This window comes from Mustela erminea, chromosome 3 (genome assembly GCF_009829155.1).
Source record: "Mustela erminea isolate mMusErm1 chromosome 3, mMusErm1.Pri, whole genome shotgun sequence".
In the NCBI taxonomy this organism is placed as follows: domain Eukaryota; kingdom Metazoa; phylum Chordata; class Mammalia; order Carnivora; family Mustelidae; genus Mustela; species Mustela erminea.
In genome coordinates this window covers 8,646,426-8,668,325 of record NC_045616.1, presented here as the reverse complement: position 1 = coordinate 8,668,325, position 21,900 = coordinate 8,646,426, and the positions used below count along the sequence as shown (strand labels likewise).

General features: G+C 37.1%; 1 protein-coding gene across 1 annotated transcript; it reads left to right on the top strand.

Annotated features, from left to right (window-relative positions):
* The first annotated feature begins 10,140 nt into the window (after positions 1-10,140).
* On the top strand, positions 10,141-11,103 carry LOC116585794 (olfactory receptor 2C3). The gene has a single exon (XM_032335041.1). The coding sequence runs from the start codon at positions 10,141-10,143 to the stop codon at positions 11,101-11,103; it is 963 nt and encodes a 320-aa protein (XP_032190932.1).
* Positions 11,104-21,900: the final 10,797 nt, after the last annotated feature.

Below are 21,900 nucleotides of genomic sequence, written 5' to 3'. Positions count from 1 at the left end.
TATTGGAGAGGGCACAGATTGCGTAGAGCAGTCGGTGCGGTGCGAAAACAATGAATACTGTTACACTGAAAATTAAAAAAAAAAAAAAAAACCTCAACAAATGCAAGATAATAGGCATATGTCCTTATATTGTTCTCTAACCTTAAGCTTAACCTTAACCTTAACCATTATTGTAGCCCTAAACCAAATATTAATCCTGGTTCTGAGTAAAAATAAAAAGACTTGATATAATGCAATGTTCCTTGCCATAAGAATGAAATCTTTCTATTTGCAAACATCGATGCAACTAGAGAGTTATTATTCTAAGTGATGTAAGTCTGTCAGAATAAGACAAATTTCATATGATTTCATTCATATGTGGAATTTAAGAAAACAAAGGAGCAAAGGGGGGAAACAAAAGAGAGCAAGACAAACCAAGAAACAGACTGTTAACAATAGAGAACACATTGGTGGTGACCTGAGGGGAGCGGGTAGGGGGATAGGGGAAAACAAGTGATGGGGATTAAGAAGAACACTCATGATGAGCTGATGAGCTCTAGTTACTGTATGGAAGTATTGACTCACTGTAGTGCATACTTGAAACTTATATTACACTGTATGTTAACTAACTGGAGTTAAAATACAAATTTTAAAAATAAAATAAAATGTTCTATCCTGAATTCTCTCACCAAAAAAATAAATGACATATACAACTTGATGATTTGATATACGTACACATTGTGAAATAATCACTATAATGAAGTAAAGTATCACATCCATCACTTCATGGAGACTTTTTTTTTTCATAATTGGAACACTTCAGATTCACTTTCAGCAAATTTCAAAAATACAGTGCAGTATTACTAACAATAGTCACTGTGTGGTGTGTTAGATCCTCAGAAATTAAATATCTAATAACTAAAATTTTGTACCCTTTAACCAGTATCTCCCCATTTTTCCCACTCCCCAGCCCCCTAAAAACCATCATCCAATGCTCTGTTTCTAGAAGTTGAATTCCTTTCTCTTTCTTTTTTTTCTTTCTCTTTCTTTCTTTTTTCTTCTTTCTGTCTTCCTTTTCTCCTTATCTCTTTCCTTCCTTCCACTTATAGATGAAATGGTGTAGTATTTTTCTTTCTCTGTATGACTTATTTCACTTAGCATAACACACTCCAGTTTCACCCATGTTTCAAATGAAAGGATCTCATTATTTTTATGACTGTATAATGTTCCATTGTATCTTTATCCATTCATCCTTCAACAGACACCTGTTGTTGTTGTTGTTGTTTTTCCATATTTTGGCTATTGTGAATAATGCTACAGTAAACATGAAAGTACAGGTAGTAGGCAACAGGTACATAAAAAGGTGTTTAATACTACTAGCCATCAGGAAATACAAATAAAGACCACAATGAGATGTCATGTCACAATTTTCAAAATGACAAAAGATAACAAAAGACAGTGAGGATTTGGAGAAAAGGGAACCTGTGTACACTATTGGTGGGACTGCATATTGGTATGGCCACTGTGGAAAACAGTATGTATGAAGATCCCTCAGTATTCTTGGTTTAAACTCAATTTATTCAATAGAACCTTATTAGTTAAGTAAAGCAATAAAAATAAATAAATAAATAACCAAGTCAAGTAGGTCCTGCTTTTGTTTTCCCAAACTGCCAAGTTGCTCTGATGGGATTTGTGTTATGAATTTTACTTTTTTTTTAAGATTTTTTTTTTAATTTGACACAGAGAGAGACAGACAGAGTGGAAGGGGCAGAGGGAGAAGGAGACTCCTGGCCAAGCAGGGAGACCGATGTGAGACTCGATCCCAGGACCCTGGGATCATGATCTGAGCCAAAAGCAGATGCTTAACTGACTGAGCCACCCAGGCACCCCTGAATTTTATTCTTTTAAGACTTTATTCATTTATGTGAGGGAGACAGCAAAGCAGGGGAAGCCGCAGGAAGAGGGAGAAGAAGAGGCAGGCTCCCCACTGAGCAAGAAGTCCTATGCGGGGTCTGGATCCTGGGATCTTGACCTGAGACAAAGGCAGACACTTAATGACTGAGCTACCCCGGTGCCCCAAGTGGTATGCATTTTAATATGTATTTCAAAACTTTTCTAAGTTCTTTTGTATTTTTGTAGGTAGACTGAATCATTCAGTCTGAATCAGTCTGAATAGTCAGTTATTTAACTGTTTCTAAGTGTGTTTCGGTATGTATATGTGTGTGTGAGCATATGCAGCTGTTCACACAGATGTCATGCATCTTTGCCTAAGCAAAGTATCAGGAATGGCTCTAGAAGGGATGTAAGAGGTGACAGGCTAGCCTGCAAGATGCTCTTTGTGACTGTTTCTGTATTACAGAAAAAGGAGTTTTAGATCTTGTCAGAGCTAACTCAATTAAGGGTATAAGCATTCAGCTAGAGAATTAATAAGTTCTGGGGAAGTAATATACAACCTGGTGACTCTATATCACAATACTGTGTTATATACTCAAAATGTGCTAAGAGAATAAATCTGTTCTCCCCACACACAAGGAAAGAAAGGTGAGGTGATGGACAGGTTAATTAGCTTAATTGGGGGCATCATTTCACAAGTATACGTAAGTAAAAACATCACTGTGTACATATTAAATATATACAATATTTGTCAATCATACCTAAATAAAACAAAAAAAGAAGGAGTCAGGGAAGAACTTAAGTGAGTTCTTCCCTCTTAGGGCATTGACCATAGTTCTGAACTTTCAGAATAGAAAAATCACAATGCTATGAACTGAATTATGATCTCACCCCATTCATATGTTGAAACCCTAATTCCATTACCTTAGAAAGCATATTTGAAGATAGGCTCTTTAAAGTAATAATTAACTTAAAATGACACCGTTAGAGTAGACCCTGTTTCAAAATGACTGGTGTCATAAGAAGAGGAGATCTGAATACACGGAGAGACAGACACCAGGGATGCACAGACATGTGAAGACACAGAAGTACCATCTACAAGCCACGGAGAGATGCCTCAGGAGAAACTAACCCTGATGGCCCCTTGATCTTTACAAAACTGTATTCTCCAGAACCGTGAGAAATAGATTTCTGTTATTCTAGCTACAGAGTTGTGTTGTTTTGTTTTGTTTTGTTTTGTTTTGTTTGTATTTTGCTATATCAGCCTTAGCAAACTAATACATTTGTTTCCATCACAACTTGCCACACACACATTCATTAACAGGCACAAACGCATGAAAAAAGAAAAATTAAAAGTATATATCTTTCACCTGTTGTGGGGAGTCACATTGGGGATTAAGATTTCAATATATAAATGGAGAGGACACAATTCTCTTCATAACAGTACAGACAATTAGCTATAGAAATCTGAACTTTGTGATAGAGGTGCTGACCATAGATATAACATGGAAAGTCTTCAGGATTTAGTATTTGAACCCATTGGAGTAGAGAAGGTCAATAAGGGAATTTGTGAAATAGGAAAGGAATGTTACTTAGGAGCAGAAACTGAATGTCATCCTTGTCCTGCCATTTTGTAGACATGACCTTGAGCAAACCCACTCAAAGCCCTACTGACTTCATCTTTAAGGTGGCACTCATAATAGCTCTTTACAGAGTTAATTAGGAGTAATCTTCATAATTCATGGATAGTTCAAAATTTAGATAAAACTATACCTGTACCCCTGGGGATAGAGTATTATGCCTCCATCAGAAAGGATGAATACCCAACTTTTGTAGCAACATGGACGGGACTGGAAGAGATTATGCTGAGTGAAATAAGTCAAGCAGAGAGAGTCAATTATCATATGATTTCACTTATTTGTGGAGCATAACAAATAGCATGGAGGACATGGGGACTTAGAGTGGAGAAAGGAGTTGGGGGAAATTGGAAGGGGAGGTGAACCATGAGAGACTATGGACTCTGAAAAACAATCTGAGGGTTTTGAAGGGACGGGGGGTGGGAGGTTGGGGTACCAGGTGGTGGGTATTATAGAGGGCACGGATTGCATGGAGCACGGGGTGTGGTGCAAAAATAATGAATACTGTTATGCTGGAAATAAAATAAATAAATAAATAAATAAATAAATAAAAGAATAAGTCAAAAAAAAAAAAAAACTATAATTGGTGTAAAATGACTCATATTGGAATAAATTATGTCAAATACATATTCCAATGCCTGCATTCCTATGTTATATCAAAAGCATTATATACTCATTAACAGAATAGATTTGAAATCATTCATTCATTGAATAATAATAATAAAAATAAATATGTATTGAATGTTGTCAACATGCCAGGTATCATATCAAGACATATATTGGGACAATGGAGAATATAATAGTTACCAGGATAGGCACAGACCTTACCTTTACTGAGGTAAAAATTAGAATGATATTCTGCAAATCTTTTAATGTGCATATTAAAAAAAATAGAAGATAAGTAAATTTAAGAGACTTGACTAATAGCCAGAACTAGCTAGTTCCAGTGCAATGTGCAAACTCAGTCTTGACAAATTTCAAAGGCCAAATTCTTAGTAATTATGCTTGCCCAAATCTTTACACAAATTAAAGAGTAAATTAATCATGGCTCAATTAGGGACCAGTGCTAGAGGAATAAGAAATATGGACATTGGGGAGGGTATGTGCTTTGGTGAGTGCTGTGAAGTGTGTAAACTTGGCGATTCACAGACCTGTACCCCTGGGGATAAAAATATATTATATGTTTATAAAAAATAAAAAATTGAAAAAGAAAGAAATATTATCTAGTGAAGTTATTCCAGAATATATGTAAAAATGTACAGCTGTTAACTAAAGACATTGAAGGAAAGAAAATTGCAGATCAATGTGCTTTGGAATATAGATACAGAAAATAATCCAAAAAAAGCAAATCAAATCTTGCAGAGCATGTTAAAAGCATTATACATGATGACAAAGTGAGATTTGGTATAGGAATGCAAGGACAGTTCAGCAAACAAAAATCAATTTCTTGTAATTCAAGAAGGAAACTGCTTCAACATGGTAAGGTGGTATAATTTTAAAAACACACACCTAACATCTCAATTGTGAAAAACTAAGATTACTCCCTAAAATCAGGGACAAGTCAACAGCATCCACTTTTACCACTTCTATTCAACATTATGCTGAAGTTCTAGCGAAAGTAATCATGAAAACAAAAGAAATAAAAACTCTCAAAATGAAAAGGAAGTAGTAAAAAGATCTCTATTCACAAATGGCATGATTTTTAATGTATATAATCCTGAAGAATCCACACAACTGTTAGAGCTAATAAATTAATTGACCAAAGTTGCAAGACATTTAATCAAAACACAAAATACTGTTGTATTTTTGTACATTAGCAATAAACATCCCAAAAGGAAATTAACAGAGTAATTCTATTTATAATTGCATGGAAGAAAGAAAATACTTAGGAATAAATTTAAGAATGTTTAAAGCTTATACACTGAAAGCAATAAAATATTAATGAAAATATTGAAGACCTAAATAAGTAGAAAGACATCAATATCTCTGATTGGGAAGACCTAATATGTCTTAGATGGCAACATTCCCCAAAATGATCCATGGATTTAATACAATGCCTATCAAAAGCCCAATGTTTTTGTTTTCATTATTGTAAAAACAGAAAGGCCAAATCTCAAATTCGTTTTTAATTACAAGGGACCCATAATACCCAAAACAATGATGGGGGGAAAACCTCATATTTTCCAATTTCAAAACTTACTACAAATCTACAGTAAACAAAATTGGTCCTAACATAACAATAGATCAGTGCTACAGAATTGGAAGTACAGAAATAAACTCATACATCTGTGGCAATTGATTTTAGACAAGGGTGTCAAGACTATTCAATGGGGAAAGAATACTTTCCTCAGCAAATGTTCCTGGAACAACTGAATATGTACCTATAAAAGAATGAAGCTGAACTGCTATCTAATACCATATTAAAACATACATACATACATGGTCAGGGACCTTATTACAAGGGCTAAAATTATACAACTCTTAAAAGAAAATACAGAAAGAACACTTCATGAGTCTGGATTTGGCAATAGTTTCCTAAATGTAATACCCCAAACAAAAGAAACAAAAGATAAATACACTGGACTTCATGAAAGAAAAATTTCTTTATCAAAGGACATTATGAAATATGAAAAAAGTGAAAATAAAAACAGCACCCAGATGAAAGAAAATATTTGCAACTGATCTGGCTATAAGGGATCTAATAATCAGAATATATGAAGAACTCTTCTTAACAACAACAACAACAACAAACAAACAATGCAATGAAAAGTGTACAAAGGACCTGAATAAATATATGTGGAATATTCACAATAGGTAGATCCTTCGAGAGAGAAAGCAGATTAGTTGTTGCCAAGGCCTGGAGAAAGAAAGCAAATGAAGAGTGACTATGTAGGGGGTAGATCTGGAACAATGAGAAATTTCTGTAACTAGATGGTGATGGTTGTAATATTTTGTGAATGCACTTAATTTCACTGATTTGTATATGTAAAAATTGTTATGCTAAATTCATTATGTGTATTTTAATACAACAAAAATAAGTTCATTTTAAAGAAAAGATGTTAGTTCATTGCTGTGTTGGACACCAATAATTATATGATTGAATTTGAAGAAAATCTGTGAGCACTGGATGATATACTCAACTAATGAATCATTGAGCATTATATCAAAAACTAATGATGTATTATATCTTGGATAATTGAATTTAAATAACAAAAATAAAAAATAAAATTCTTAATGTCTTCTTCTGTCTTGAAAAAAAAAAAGAAAGTCTATAGCAACATATACCAAAATTACTGTAATGAGCAAATATTTCAGACTCTCTTCCACTGCATGATAAATCTTTGAGTAGAGACTTGGTTTCTATATTCTGCAAGCAGTGTTTAGCAGTATAAAAACTTAAAATGGTGTTTTATTCATAAATATAACCATTTACCTGATTACAATGAAATTATAATTATTCAATAGAGGAAAAAATCTTCAAAGCTTCCTTCCCACCAATTTCACTCCCCATATATATACATCACCTTCTGTCTCCCTTCTGAATGCTCCAGAGGATAAAATGAGTGTCTTGTGATTACACAGGCTTTATGACACACTAGGTCCTTTGAGAGTGGGTATATATTTCTCATTCTGGAAACACTATGAGCCATCCTCATTCTTTTTGCTAACAGTTTTCATAGGGAAAAAAATAGTGTTTCTCTCTAACTAAAACCAGATATTCTTATTTTAAAATTTAAGAAAGTGTTCTTTAGACATACATTTGAACAGAATCTAACACGTCTGCCACAAATGACTTGGAGATTTCCAATATTTTCAGGGATTCTCAAACCCCATGGCTACCTTCCTACTTTTTAATGTCACATCCATTGAATTCATGGATTTTAATAATAATTGAAATAAAATACTCTGCATTATTTGATATTTCCACCCTCCATACAGTGAGATGCTGCTGCTAGCTCACCATCAGTAAGTGACATTCTTAGGTTTGCTTATTTGTTTGTTCATTTGTTTGTTTTTTATGGTATTTAAGATGAACTGGGATTACAAAGTTTCTGGTAATTCCAGTTAAGTTTGATGAACACGGATGCATTTCAATAATCTGACTTGCTCTTCTTGAGGTCTTTGGTATTTTGGCAGGTTACCTACAGCCAGGAGTAGAGTTTATGACTGCATACTTGATTTAAAATTTGAACTCCACGTTTTCACAAATGTCTCTATGCTATCTTTCTTTGTCATGATGTCATAGGACTTGGGGTGAGATCACATTTTCAAGAATGATTTATTGTGACAGTTTTGGTGAATCTCTGAGAATGAGAAAACCTCCCCCTTTACTAAAGAGAATGTTAAAATAAATACAAAAATTGTACTAAGAATCTGAATGCCTTGGGTGTAGCTCCAGTGCCAGTGCTGAGCAGCTCTGGAACTTTGGGTAAACCACTGAACATTCCTAGAAATAGATCAGATCACCACAAAGGTCTCTACTTCCTCAAAAATTCTACTGAACTATTACCTCATGACTGATCTTATGGCTGCCATCCCTTGGTGACATTCCTACATTTTCTTCATATGTGAGCCCACAAAATGTACATATCTCCACAGAAGGGGATGCTTATATCCATAGGGGACAATATGGTTTTGGGTTTTGCCTTTCACTTTTCTATGTCCTCATCAGCTCATCTGAGATGACTCTCTATATGGAGTAATCACTTCATTGTGTCATGACTCAGTTGCTCATATCTGCCCTCATTCAATTCTCCTCTCTCACATCCACATTTTGAAGCCACCCATGTCCTTGCAGCTCTCCATGTTTCCCAGGTTACAGGAGGTCAGAATTCATTTCCCAGATGCTTTTTCAGAGCATTAGTGCTGCACTGCTCTGCTACATGCAAAGCAGACAATTATCTCAGCATTGTGGCTCAGTGAGGTCCACACTGGTACAGCTTCTATGTATAAATTTTGGCAAATATCTGAAGCCCTCTGAGCCCCATTTTAACATATGCATGATGGAAACGCTACAGATATTTTGAAAATCTGTGAATAAACATGTGTGTTCAAGTCTATTTTCCTTGGTCAACTTCCCATTTTAGAGATGAATGAATTACACTCCCTGGGATTTAGAAAGGCAGACCTTTGAGTTTATAGCTGCTCTGTTCTTCACACCTGGATGGGTTCTAATTATGACGGATTTACTCTTCCTTTTAAAATACAAGGGATAAAACATCAATGTATTTGTAAGAAGGACTCCAGGGCTTTTCAAGGACATCTGAAGGACACTAAGATTGTACATATTTTTTTTCTTCCTATGGGGATTTCTGGTTTCTCACATTGTCCCACAGTTTTGTTTTGTTTTTTTTTTTTTTTCACCTCATAAGAGGATGGAATAATCTGGGTCACGAGTGCATGACTCTGAAAGTTCCAAGAGTTCTTTCCTGATACCACGGCTATGAGATTACACTGAGCATTCCTTAACTATGCCTTTATATTGTTCTGCTCCATGTACCCATTATAATGACCTTTTTCATATTTTGCTCATTCAGTGATTGTTGATTAAAGGATTTTTGTGTACCAGATATGAGCTAGGCACTGGGGACCCAGAAACAAAGTAAACAGAAAGCTAGGAGTCCATGGAATTTAAACTCTAGCAGAGTGAGACAGTTACAAACATAGTAACTTAGTATATCATATTTGTTCCTTATTGATAAGTACTATGGATAAAAACAAAGCTGGAAAGGAAGAGAAGGGAGTTGAGAGGGGTTTCAATATTAAATAGCACATTTGCTTCAGTGTATGGAAGTGTTAAATCGTTACACTGTAGGTCAACTAACTGGACTTTAAATAAGCACTTTAAAAAATACCATTTTTTTTAATGAAAGATGACTTCTGAACAATAACCCGAAGGAGGCAAGAATTGAGTTTGTGGATGGATGTCTTGGGGGAAAGTAACTGAAAGCCTTGCTATAAGACAACAGGGCTGTTAAGAGCAGTATGATCATATTGTATCCTAAGATAATCTTCTAGCTTCTGTGGTGGGAACATTCTGAAGGGAACTAATAGGGAAAGCAGGAAGGCAAGTTAAGATATTAGATCAATAATCCAGGTGATAAATGATGGTGACGTAGGCCAGGATGGTACCAAGGAGCTGCAAGAAGTGATGAGAATATGAGTTTAATATTAAAGCAAAAATTTGCTGATTGTAGGACTTAAAAGGGAAATACCATGGTGGACTCCATGTGGCCATTAACTAAAAAAGGGAGTAACATGGGCATGATTTTATTTCCTCTGCAGTGTTTCATCACATGAAATCTTTTACCCAAGAAAACCTCACCACTAAACTTTCAGGCTGACTCCAGATGTTGCTACTATAAGTAATGTTTCAACAAAATAATCAGTACCAAGAACATTGCATGAATGTCTGTTTTCCCCAGGCTATGCATATTCTCATGCTTCTCCAAACTGGCCTTCAGGAAGATGATGCAGCATCATCCATGGAGCAGTTGAGTACATGCTTTCAAGAAAATGGATATAAAATTATGTCTAGAATCTGCTAACTGATATAGTCACTTGAGGCCCCATATTCTGTGCCTCCCACTCACCACAGGTGGTCTTTTTGTCCCACTCCTGACTACACATGATGATGGAAATAAACAATGTAAGTTCTCCAGAAGTTTTTGTACTCCTGGGCTTCTCCACACGACCCTCACTAGAACCTATCCTCTTCATCCTTGTCTCAGGGTTTTATGTGGTGTCTATCTTGGGCAATGGCATCATCATTCTGGTTTCCTGCATGGATGTGCACCTCCATACCCCTATGTACTTCTTTCTTGCCAAACTTTCCTTCCTGGACATTAGCTTTACCACAAGTATTGTCCCACAACTCCTGGTCAACCTCTGGGGACCGCAGAAAACCATAAGCTATGGAGGGTGTGTGGTCCAATTCTATATCTCCCACTGGCTGGGGGCAACTGAATGTGTCCTCCTGGCAGTCATGTCCTATGACCGCTATGTTGCCATCTGTAGGCCACTACATTACACTGTCATCATGCATCCACAGCTTTGCCTCAGCTTGGCCCTTGCCTCATGGCTTGGGGGTCTGACCACCAGCGTGGTGGGCTCCACACTTACTATGCTCCTGCAGCTCTGTGGGAACAATCACATTGACCACTTCTTCTGTGAGATGCCCCTCATTATGCAACTGGCTTGCGTGGACACCAGCCTTAATGAGGTGGAGATGTATGTGGCCAGCTTTATTTTTGTTGTCTTGCCTCTGGTTCTCATCCTGGTCTCATACAATCACATTGCCAGAGCTGTGGTGAAGACTGGGTCAGCAGAAGGACGGAGAAAGGCCTTCAACACCTGCTCTTCCCATGTGGCAGTTGTGGCTCTGTTCTATGGGAGCATCATATTTATGTATCTCCAGCCAGCCAAGAGTAACTCTCATGAACAGGGCAAGTTCATAGCCCTCTTCTACACTGTTGTTACCCCAATGCTGAACCCCCTGATTTACACGCTACGGAACAAGGATGTGAAGAAGGCTCTCAGGTGCATTGTGTTAGAGAATTGTTGTGGCTTTGCAAGGTCAAGGGAGAATATTTAGAGACTTTAGTTATTTGTGAGGAGAAAGAAAAGATTGAAAGATACCAAAATTGATTTGAGGGGCAGGATACTTGGGAGGTAGTTTCTCTTCCAATATTGCTTGAGTTCAAGGTAGGTGACAATCTGACATGAATGTGCTCATGCATCATTTTTCAGGCCAAGGTAAAAAGAAAGTATTTTCTGTTTTGTTTTTTGTTAATAATCCTATTAATCAATTAGAAATTAATAATTAATTAATTAATCCCATTAATTAGCAAATTGATTAGTTTGTTAATAATCCTAGTTGTTCATATTGATATGTACACATAATATATATGCTGTCTTATTGTCAATTTGTTGTATAGTCAAATACATTAGTTATTATTTTGTTCATTGTTTAGAGTAATTGCCTTTGGAAATGATCTGTGTGAAGTCTTTTACATTTTTCCCTAATATGTATAACTCCACAAGGCAAATATTATTAATCTCATAAAGGTTAACTGATTACAAAACTATTAATATTTTATACTGAGATTTAACTCTAGATCTATCTAGCCATACACATATTCCCCATTTACCTGTGACTCCTAGTAATATAATAAGGAATATATATAAATTCACTCTTTTTGTCTGATGGCACAGAGTTTCTAGGACTCTTGGGATTTCCTGACTGACATGGGTGAGAGGTGCATCTTTTTTATTCACAATGAGGCCATTTCTACCATATCTGATTTATATCAATGAGCCCTCAAACTTTGGGGGGGGGTCTGTGCTAACTCTGAGTATTAGTGTCAGAATTTCATTTAATATAGGTATCCAGAGAGTTGGAAAGTTAGTTTTTGGTGGGAAAAGTCTCACACATTTAGTGTCAGAGGTGTTGGGAGTAAAACAGTTCATACCACGTTCAGAGAAGGAATTGGAAAATACAAGCATCTCAATAGAACTGCAATCAGATTTCAAGCAAATCAGTGGTTTCATCAATAATATGTTACACTGATTTATCTATTACTACTGAAATATTGATTTTCCTCTTCAACCCTAGGCTTTCCTTTTTAGGATATGTAAAGATGATTTCATTCACTCACTGGTACATTTGCTTACTTTTCTCTTACGTCCAAGCATGCATGCATTCATTCTTTTTTCTTTTTTTTTTAAAGATCTATTTATTCATTTGAAAGAGAGCAGGCACATGTATGAGTGGGAGGGGGTGCAAAGGGTGAGGGAGAGAAATAATCTGAAGCAGACTCCCTACTGAGCTTGGAGCCTGATGTGTGGTTTGATCCCAGGACGCTGGGACACCATAGCTGCTTAGTATATGCCAAGCATATTTCTAACAAAATTATCTGGCTTCACTCACTTAATTTTCACAGTGAAGTTATTGATTAGGCACCGTCATTGTCCCCATTTTATAAATGAGGGAACTGAGGCCAAAATCAACAGAGCTTAGATACAGGAAGCTCATATTTTAATCCAGACATCAGTTTCAGAGTGTCCTGCTGCTTCTTAAGTACTTTCTACATTAAATGACATAAAAATGTTCACACTGACAGAGTCTCATGATGTTTTTTGAAAACAATGTGCAACAATCTAATCAGTAGGTATTTTTTAATCTCCAGCTCTTTCTATTTGTAGACATTCTGGCTATTTTTATTTTATGTTTTGTTGTTATGGAATGTATGCAGGTTTCTTTTTTATTTTGAATCATTTTCTTCAAATACTCTACAGAATATATATCGTGGGGAAAAATATTACAAGAATTGTATTGTTTTTACAAATATTGTCCACAAACTAGCAGTTGGGGAGGAAAACAGATTGTTGATACAATTCAATTTATTTTATAAATCTGCCTGAAAAAATGAAATCTACCTGCATATCAAATATTACATCATACTCATTTGTTTTCATTGATTCTTTATTTCATATCATACTACCTTACACTTCTCTATAAAGCACTTCAGGTACCAGACTCAGGAGTGGTACTCAGGTACTACTTCTCCCTCTGAAATGAAGAATGCATGAACTCTTCCTTAAGTTAATAAGGTAATGGAAACCAAAATGTTCTCCCAGCTAACCTGGCAACTGCCACCCCACCACAGCTATGAGGAAGAATGGAAATGAGTCTGGATTTGAACCAGAAGAGCTGGATTTATAATTAAACTTGTCAACCAATTACAGGGAAGTTATATTAATTAGGGTCTCATCAAGGAATAGATATAAAAGTGGGGCAATTTGAATAATATTTAATAAAGAGAAAATCACCTACATTGTGGACAGACTAAGGAACTTTCCAGGGGTAGTCCCAGTGGGTATGACTGCTACTTGTGGACAAAGGCAAGAGGAGAGGAGCAGTTACAAGAACCTGAAGACAGAAGGACTGTGTGGGGACAGATGTTCAACAGTAGTTATTTTTTTTTTTTCGGGGAGAGAAACATCCAGATGCACTCCTAGGAAGAAAAGACAGGGGTCAAGATGTTGACCTAACTCTACTCCATCCTTACTACCTCCTGGCATGGCCCCCCATTGGCTGAATGCAACCACAGAATAAAGGCTTGTCCCTGCAGATGCAGCACGGAGGACTTTGGAGAAAGTAGAGAGAAAATCTTCTGGGGTAGAGTCCATATTCATTGCTCTCTATCTCTATCCTGGTCTTTTGGTAAAAGTTCACATCTCCAACTTCAGGGACATAGAAGCTCCTATTGGCTACCTTATTACAAGAAGTGATATCAATTTAGGAATAAGCTCTTTGAGATCTAAAAGGTTAGCCACCACCATTGTTTTTTTACATAAATTAGTAAAATAGAAGGGGGCCAATAACTTAAGATAAAACATAGCTGCTAACAATTCCCATTACTCTTGATAAGTATGAGATAAGAGCTTTTAATCACAACTATTTTCTTCCACCACCCTAACCATGTCCCCCTAACTTCTTTCCAGCATCTGAACTAGAAAGGGATTCTTTACCTGGTGAGGTGAACCACACCTTCATCCTTTTTAATTCCTTTGAGATTTGAGTATATGAAGTCATTAACCATTGGTAATTGATTCAACCTCCAAGCACTATACCCACCCCAGATATCAGGGCTGGTGTGGAGACTGAAAGTTCCAATTTTCTGATCATGTGAGTGAGTCACCTGGAAATGACCCTGATCTGGTGTTTGTCAAGAGTTTTTTTTTTTTTTTTAAGTCATTTCATTATCATAAGCTCAAGTGTGGTTGAAAGGGATTTTTTTTATATAAATAGCAAATGACAGCCATCAAATTTTTATCACTGTAAATATTTCAAGAACCAAGGGTAAAAAACAATTTCATAATGAAAGATTATTTTTCTAATCACTGAGGAAATTACAAGGGTTTGAAGAGTTATATTCCAGGAATTGTGGACTATAGACAAAGACCAATATATATGCTTCTTATTACATCATAATATCACAATTTCATTTATCTTTCTGACACCCTTGGGCCATAGCTCTTAGTTATGGCCAAATCCATCTTTGCCCTTGCCCTGCATCCCTGCTCTTAGGGATCACAGACCAACTCCCCTAGTCACAGGTGCTGCCTTGAGGACACCCACACTAAGGTGTTTTCCTCAATCTCAGCACACAGCAAGTTGTCTTCCAGCTTGGGACAGAACAGTGGTTAAAGTATCAGGAGGCAGATGGTATCAAAAATTTGAAGGTTAAAAATTATAAGCACACTTAGCATAGCACACTTGTCATTCCAAGAGGGGAATGCAAGAATTGAGAAACCAAACCAGAGAAGAGCAGGTTGAGGACCTCCTGGCAATTTTGGTTCTGACAAGATCATAGATGTATCTTTCAGATCAATTTATGTTGTGCACATGAATCCTGAAAACCTAATTACCAAGGGCATTTTCCCATTTTCACTATAACAAATGAAGTTGCACATGTTAAAATCCATGCAAACTTAACTACTAGTTATAGAAGATGAATCTTAGAATACTAAAGCAAACAATGTTCATATATTTTGTAGACATCTTAAATTTTCCTTCAGAAACCATAAATTTATACTTTTACCAACCACATTTAGAAAGGCATATAGTCACAATTTCACTAATATTGGATTGTAGATCATTTCAGTCTTTGGTTGTCAATCTCACATATTATCAATTTACTTGATCAAGGGTGAGTTTTAACACCTTCTGAAATGTTCTGTGGTTATTTGTACTTGATTAATTTCTTTTCTTTTTTCTTTTATTTAACTTTTGCTGTATGAATCTATTCCGCTATGTCATTGTAAAAGCAATGAATAATCTTTCCAGTGGGATGTTTATCCTTTGGCTATTTTTGTTTTATTTACTTTGTGGTACAAAAGTTTTTATTTTTATGCATTAAATGTTGTCACTCATGCATGTGTGACTTTCTGTGTTCTTTATTTCATTCAATTCAGTGAATTATTATTATTTGAACATATTTTGTGTATGTGGCTTGTCTGGAGATGCAAGAGCAAAGAAATGATGTCACTGCTTTTAAGAGATGTACAAGTTTCACCAAGTAAGCAAACTGATGGAGAACAGAGGTGAAGAAGACCAACAGTCTTAGGGGTGAGACTAGAGGAAGTCACAAGAGATCTGGGAGCTGCCATGTGAGCTCTCCCTGATGAAATGAGGGAGAGAGACACACAACTTGGGTATAGAGGAAATCACAAGAGGATGGAGTACAAAGGGTTTAGAGGAAAAAAGAGATTTATATGTGGAAAGGTCTGTTATGGCTGGGAGGTAGTGAAAAGAAGAGTGGTGGGAAGTGAGTTCTGAGGTATCCCAGAGGTCTTAGATAATAAAGGGTCTTAGAGACCCCAGATGAATACTGTTTTGTGTTTTCAGACTATTTGGGAAAGGACATGATTTTATAGATTGATGTCTGAAGATATACTTAGAGATTATGTTTATCTTGTTACTTTATAGTTTTCTGTTTTATGCTTAACTTTTTAATCCATTCCATCTACAATGACTGAGAGAAAGAAGAGATAATATATAATATTTCCGAATTTTACTGAAGAGTTCCCAATTAATTTTATTAACTATATTTTCCCCATTGTCCTGAAATTATACCTTTGCCACATACTAAATTTCCAATGTATATACGTTTATTTGGGAGAACATAAATTCTGACCATGTAATATTTGTTAGTTTCTAAACATGCTTTTAGTAACTGTGGATTTATAGGATATTTTAGATTTATAGGATATTTTATCATTTAGTAGATCAAAGAATGGATCATTGTTCTTTCTTCTTTTTTTTTTCTTTTTTCAATTTAGACTTTTTGTGGTAGTTACAATATTTTGTTTTACCAGATTAAATGTCATAACAGGATGCCTTACCACTAACCTCAAAAATATTTCACTGGGACTTTGATTTGTTGTACTAAATTTGTAAATTAATTTGAAGAGAATTCAGAGTTTTATATGACCAAGACCACTGTGTGCATAATGAAAAAAGGCCATGGAGCATAAGGCTTGGGAGTATGGTATCAGGTCAGGTCATACTTGCTGTGGAATCTGACTCCTTAGTGACTATGTGTTCTCAGTTAATAAATCCACTTTGTTGAACCCTGTTCTTTTCATCTTCAAAGTGGGGCCTCATAGGATTGCTGTAAAGAATTAAGTAATGAGAAGTGGGTAAATAATTCAATATAGTGTATGACAAAGTTTAAAAAAAAGTGATTATGATTTTCTGTAAATGAATGTAGTCCTTTATTTCTTTGGAAAATGTTTCTTCATCTAGGTTTTTATTAGTATTTAAGGTATAAGTTCACTGTTGATATGAACAGTAAATGGCTTAAAGTTGATAAAGTTTGAGTTTGTACAGGTGGAAGGGGTGTCTCTGATGTACAAGGGTAAGAGCCACCAAGTGCAGAGCAAGAACTGCTGACAAGTAGTAGATGTAGATTCCTTACCTGGCAATTAACACTATTTCTAAAATACAAACTTAGATGTGACCACTGTCAGATTACTCTTAGTCTCTAGAGAAGATCACTTGATCCTTGTCTAGATCATATACTTGACATTTCACTCATTCCACACTTCATGCTCCCACTTTCCATGGGTTTTCCTTAATGCCAGGCCCAAATATTATGTGGTTTGGGTGACTAAGAAAGAAAAGAAGGAAAAAGAAAAGGAAATGAAAGAAAATGAAAGAAAAGAAAAAGAAAAGAAAGGAAATGAGGGGGAAGAGGAGGGGAAGGAAGAAAATAAAAGAAAGGAAAGAAAAGATGTAGTCATAAGCAAACCTTGTCCCATGAACACACCTAGATATTAACCATATTGGTGCAACTAACCCAGGAAACAACCCAAAGACTGAGAGAATAGACCCTGCACAGTTAATCACAGAGAGGAGGCCACACTGGAAAGGGTATAAGGAGGAGCAGAGACCCCGTCAGGAGCCAAACTAACCTGTAAGACTAATCACAAATGGGAGGGAAACCACAAGCATGGAGAAGAGAAATTGTCCCCACAGCAGGTGCACCAGCCTCAGAACCCCTGCACTGGAAAGACAGGTCCCCATAACATTTGGTTTTGAAAACCAATGAGGCTTAACATCATGAGTTTTTTGCAACCACCTGAGCTTAAATCCAAGTACTTTAAAAAATACTTTAAAAAATCCAAAGTAACAGTTTGGAAAACATCTAGGGTATACATGAAAATTTATTACTAATTTTCTACATGCTGGAGGGACAGAGATCTTTAGGAGATGTTTTTAAGAGTAAAAAACCTGGTACTGTCTTTTCTCCTCCTACCTTAGCCTAGATACCTGGACCTATAGGAACCAGCACAAACACTCCCCATCTAACTTGCTAATACCTCCTGTTCAGTCCCTGCTTTGTCCTATGGGTCTACCCCATCCAACCTACTCACTTTGCAGGAATGCTTCCAAAGCACCTCCTGACACAGCTCATCCTGCAAGCAGCCCTGACAGTGAGCAGCAGCACTCCAAAGTGACAGAGGCTCTGCAGGGAGGGAGAGATAATCACAGGAACCAGTTTGACTGCAGTCCCAGCAGTGGGCTGGAAGCAGACATCTGATCTGACTGCTGGATATACCTACCAACAAAAACCTCACAGTGGGAGGGAGACAAGATGGTGGGGAAGTAGGAGGAGGCGCCATTTCAACCTGTACCCTAAAGAGAGCTGATTACCTACCAAAGAACTCTGATCACTCATGAAATCAGCCTGAGATTAGAATTATACACTTCTGGATCTCTATGGGGGCAGAAGATGCCAGTGGGCAAGTAAAGTGGAGTGGGAATGTTGAATTGATATCGGAAGATAAACAAAAGGGGAGCCACCAGAAGCGACCCATTGGAAAGTAATACCCCAATATGACAGTGCCCTGAGATTGGGGACCAGCATTAACTTGGAGTCTGGTTGAAAGCACTCAAAAAGAGCAAAGGATTGTCTGGGGAAATTGTGGGAATCAGGCTGATTAGGGACAGGAGCTTAAGTTTGCCGACCCAGGACAGCCACCACTGGCGCTGAGCCAGAGAGAATGCAGCGAAGAAGCCAGGTCTTGGTCCCTGAGTCGCCTGAATGCCTGAAAGTGTTTGGGTGGTGGCTCCCATGACAGTGAGGGAGCCTCTCCAGCCAGCAGAACCATGGCTTTTTGCACTCTCCAAGCAGGCACCACGCTACCAGAGTCTGAGTTGTGCCCCACACCCTCCCCTGAGAGAAGTGCCTGCAGGCACCAGCTGGTGCTCTCTTGGACCCCAGGGAGTCTGAGCACTCCCAGCCCAGGCCAGCGGGAAAATCTCAGTGCTCTATCGCTGCTTGGGACCTCTCTGGAGGTCTGGAGCTGCCCAGAGAGCCTTCCTGTGACCCCAGAGACCATGACTGGGAATGAGCTCTGCCAGCAGCATAGGGGGAATTTATGTGCTCTGGAGCACCCAGAGGGAACAGATTGAGGCTTCTCTCTTAGAGGGAGGTCAGGGAGCAGTTTGCTTTTCTCTAAACCCCCCCAAACCATCAAAAGCTGTCAAGGTGAGAGAAAACAAACCAACAAACAAAAAACCTCAAGAGAACAAAAGCCTGAAAAAAAACAGTTTCCTCAGAGCCAACCCCCTTGATGGGCACAGGAAGACTTAGCTCTAGCAAGAGTCCCTGAAAATAAACACAGCAGGCCCTCCCCGAGAAAGCCAAACAAACAAACAAACAAAAAAGACAAGAGGACAACTACCACTGCTTCATAGATACAACTTTTATTTTTAATTTGTTCCCAATATTCTGGTTCATTATTTTTAAAAATACTTTTTAACCTATTTACCATCACAGTGAGATAGCCACTACATCAAATTCCATAATAAATGTTTAACCTGAACTTTTTGATACATATACCTGTGTTTTTCTTTTGCTTTTCTATTTTTTAAATATTTTAAAATTTTAGTTTAGTTTAGTTTATTCTTTTTTTTTTTTTTAATATTCATACAGAGATAAGCTTCAAGGTAATCCCCTTTCTCCAATCAATGCTACCTCTATAGGTAAACCAGTTCTTAATCTCCCTTTATCTTAGGAAAGTTGAGACCTTTAACAAAGATAGTAAGATACATCCAGGAAGAATCAAAATAAACTTCCTCGCCCACACTAAGAGTTTATAACCACTCTCCCAACTTTTTATTCTGTCAGTGTTTCAGTGTATTTGTTTTTGTCCTGATAGTATATAAATCTTATACTTGGGGTTATTTTTGATGAGGTTCTTTTTTTTTCCCGTCATCTACTTTTGTTGGTCTTTTGGTTTGTCTGTTTTTATTCATATACTTTATAAATCTTACCTTGGGGCACGTTTGGGCTGGGCCTTCTCTTTTATTTCTTCTTTCTTTTTTTATTTTTTTCCTGTCTCTCTCTCTCTATCTTTTGTTCTTTTTTCCTTCTTTTTGGTGGGGACTCTTGATTGCTCAGAAGGGTACCAGGGTGCACCTTGCTTGCACCACGGTCGATACATTCAGCTACACACCCATTCAGCCATCTCTCACGAAAATGACTAGGAGGAGGAATGCCCAACAGAAGAAAATTCAGAGACTGAACCTTCTGCATCAGAGCTATTGGATATGGACATAGACAGTATGTCAGAAAGGGAATTCAGGCTAACAATTATCCAGGCAATAGCTAGGTTGGAGAAAGCCTTTAATGATAAAATGGAATTGATTAGTGCAGAAGTGAAAGCCACCAGGGATGATGTTCACAATGTGCTCAATGAGTTCCAATCTAATCTAAATTCTCTAAAAGTTAGGGTATCTGAGACAGAAGATAGAATTAATGATCTGGAGGGCAAACAGATAGAGAAAAAGGATCAGGAGGAAGCCTGGAACAAACAGCTTAGAAGCCACAAAAACAGAATTAGGGAAATAAATAATGCTTTGAAACATTCCAATATCAGAATTATTGATATCCCTGAGGGGGAGGAGAAAGAAAGAACACTAGAAGATGTAGTTGAACAAATTCTCCATGAAAATTCTCCAAATCTTGCGAATGGAACCAGCGTTCATATCCTAGAGGCAGAAAGGTCTGTTCCCAAGATCATAGAATCTAGAAAGACCTCAAGGCACCTGATAGTGAAAATGATGAATCATAATTATAGAGAGGAGCTCGTGAAAACAGCTAGGGCAAAGAAGCTCCTTACATACAGAGAAAAGCCCATCAGAATAACATCAGACTGTACACAGAAACCTGGCAAGCGAGAAACAGCTGGCAAGATTTATTCAGGGCACTAAATGAAAAGAACATGCAGCCAAGAATACTTTATCCAGTAAGACTGACATTCAAAATGGATGGAGAGATAAAGAGCTTCCAAGACCAGCAAAAAAGAGTATGAAACCTCCATGCTGACACTGCAGGAAATATTAAGGGGGTTTCTATAAAAGAGGAAAAAATCCTAAGAATATTTTGAACAGAAATATATGGAGACAATCTATAGCAACAAAGACTTCACAGGTAACACGATGTCAATAAAAATGTATCTATCAATCACTCTCAACATGAATGGCTTAAATGTGCCCTAAAATGACACAGGGTTGCAGATTGGATAAAATGACAGGACCCATCCATATATTGTCTACATGAGACCCATTTCAAACCTAAGATACACCCAGACTGAAAGTGAAAGGATGAAGAAGCATCTTTCATGACAATGGGCCTCAAAAGAAGGCCAGGGTAGTGATTCTCATATCAGATAAATTAGATTTTAAACTAAAGACTGTAGTCAGAGATACAGAAGGACACTCCATCATTCTTAAAGGGACTATCCACCAAGATGACCTAACAATTGTAAATATTTATGCCCCCTATATGGAAGCAGCCAATTACATAAGAAAACTGTTAATCAAGATAAAGAGTCATATTGATATGAATATATTAATAATGGGAGATATTAACACACCACTCTCAGTAATAGATCATTCAAGAAGAAAATCAACAAAAAAACATTGAATGACATTGAATGACACATTGAACCAGATGGACCTCATAGATATATACAGAACATTCCACCCTAAAACAACAGAATACTCATGCTCCTCGAAAGCACATGGAATGTTCTCCAGAATATACCACATACTGGGTCACAAATCCGGACACAACCGGTACCAAAAGATTGAGATTATTCCCTGCATATTCTCAGATCACAATGCTTTGAAACTGGAGCTCAATGACAAGGAAAAGTTTGGAAGGAACTCAAACACCTGGAAGCTAAAGACCACCTTGCTTAAGAATGCTTGACTCAACCAGGAAATCAAAGAAGAACTGAAACAATTCATGGAAACCAATGAGAATGAAGACACTTCGGCCCAAAACCCATGGGATACAGCAAAGGCAGTCCT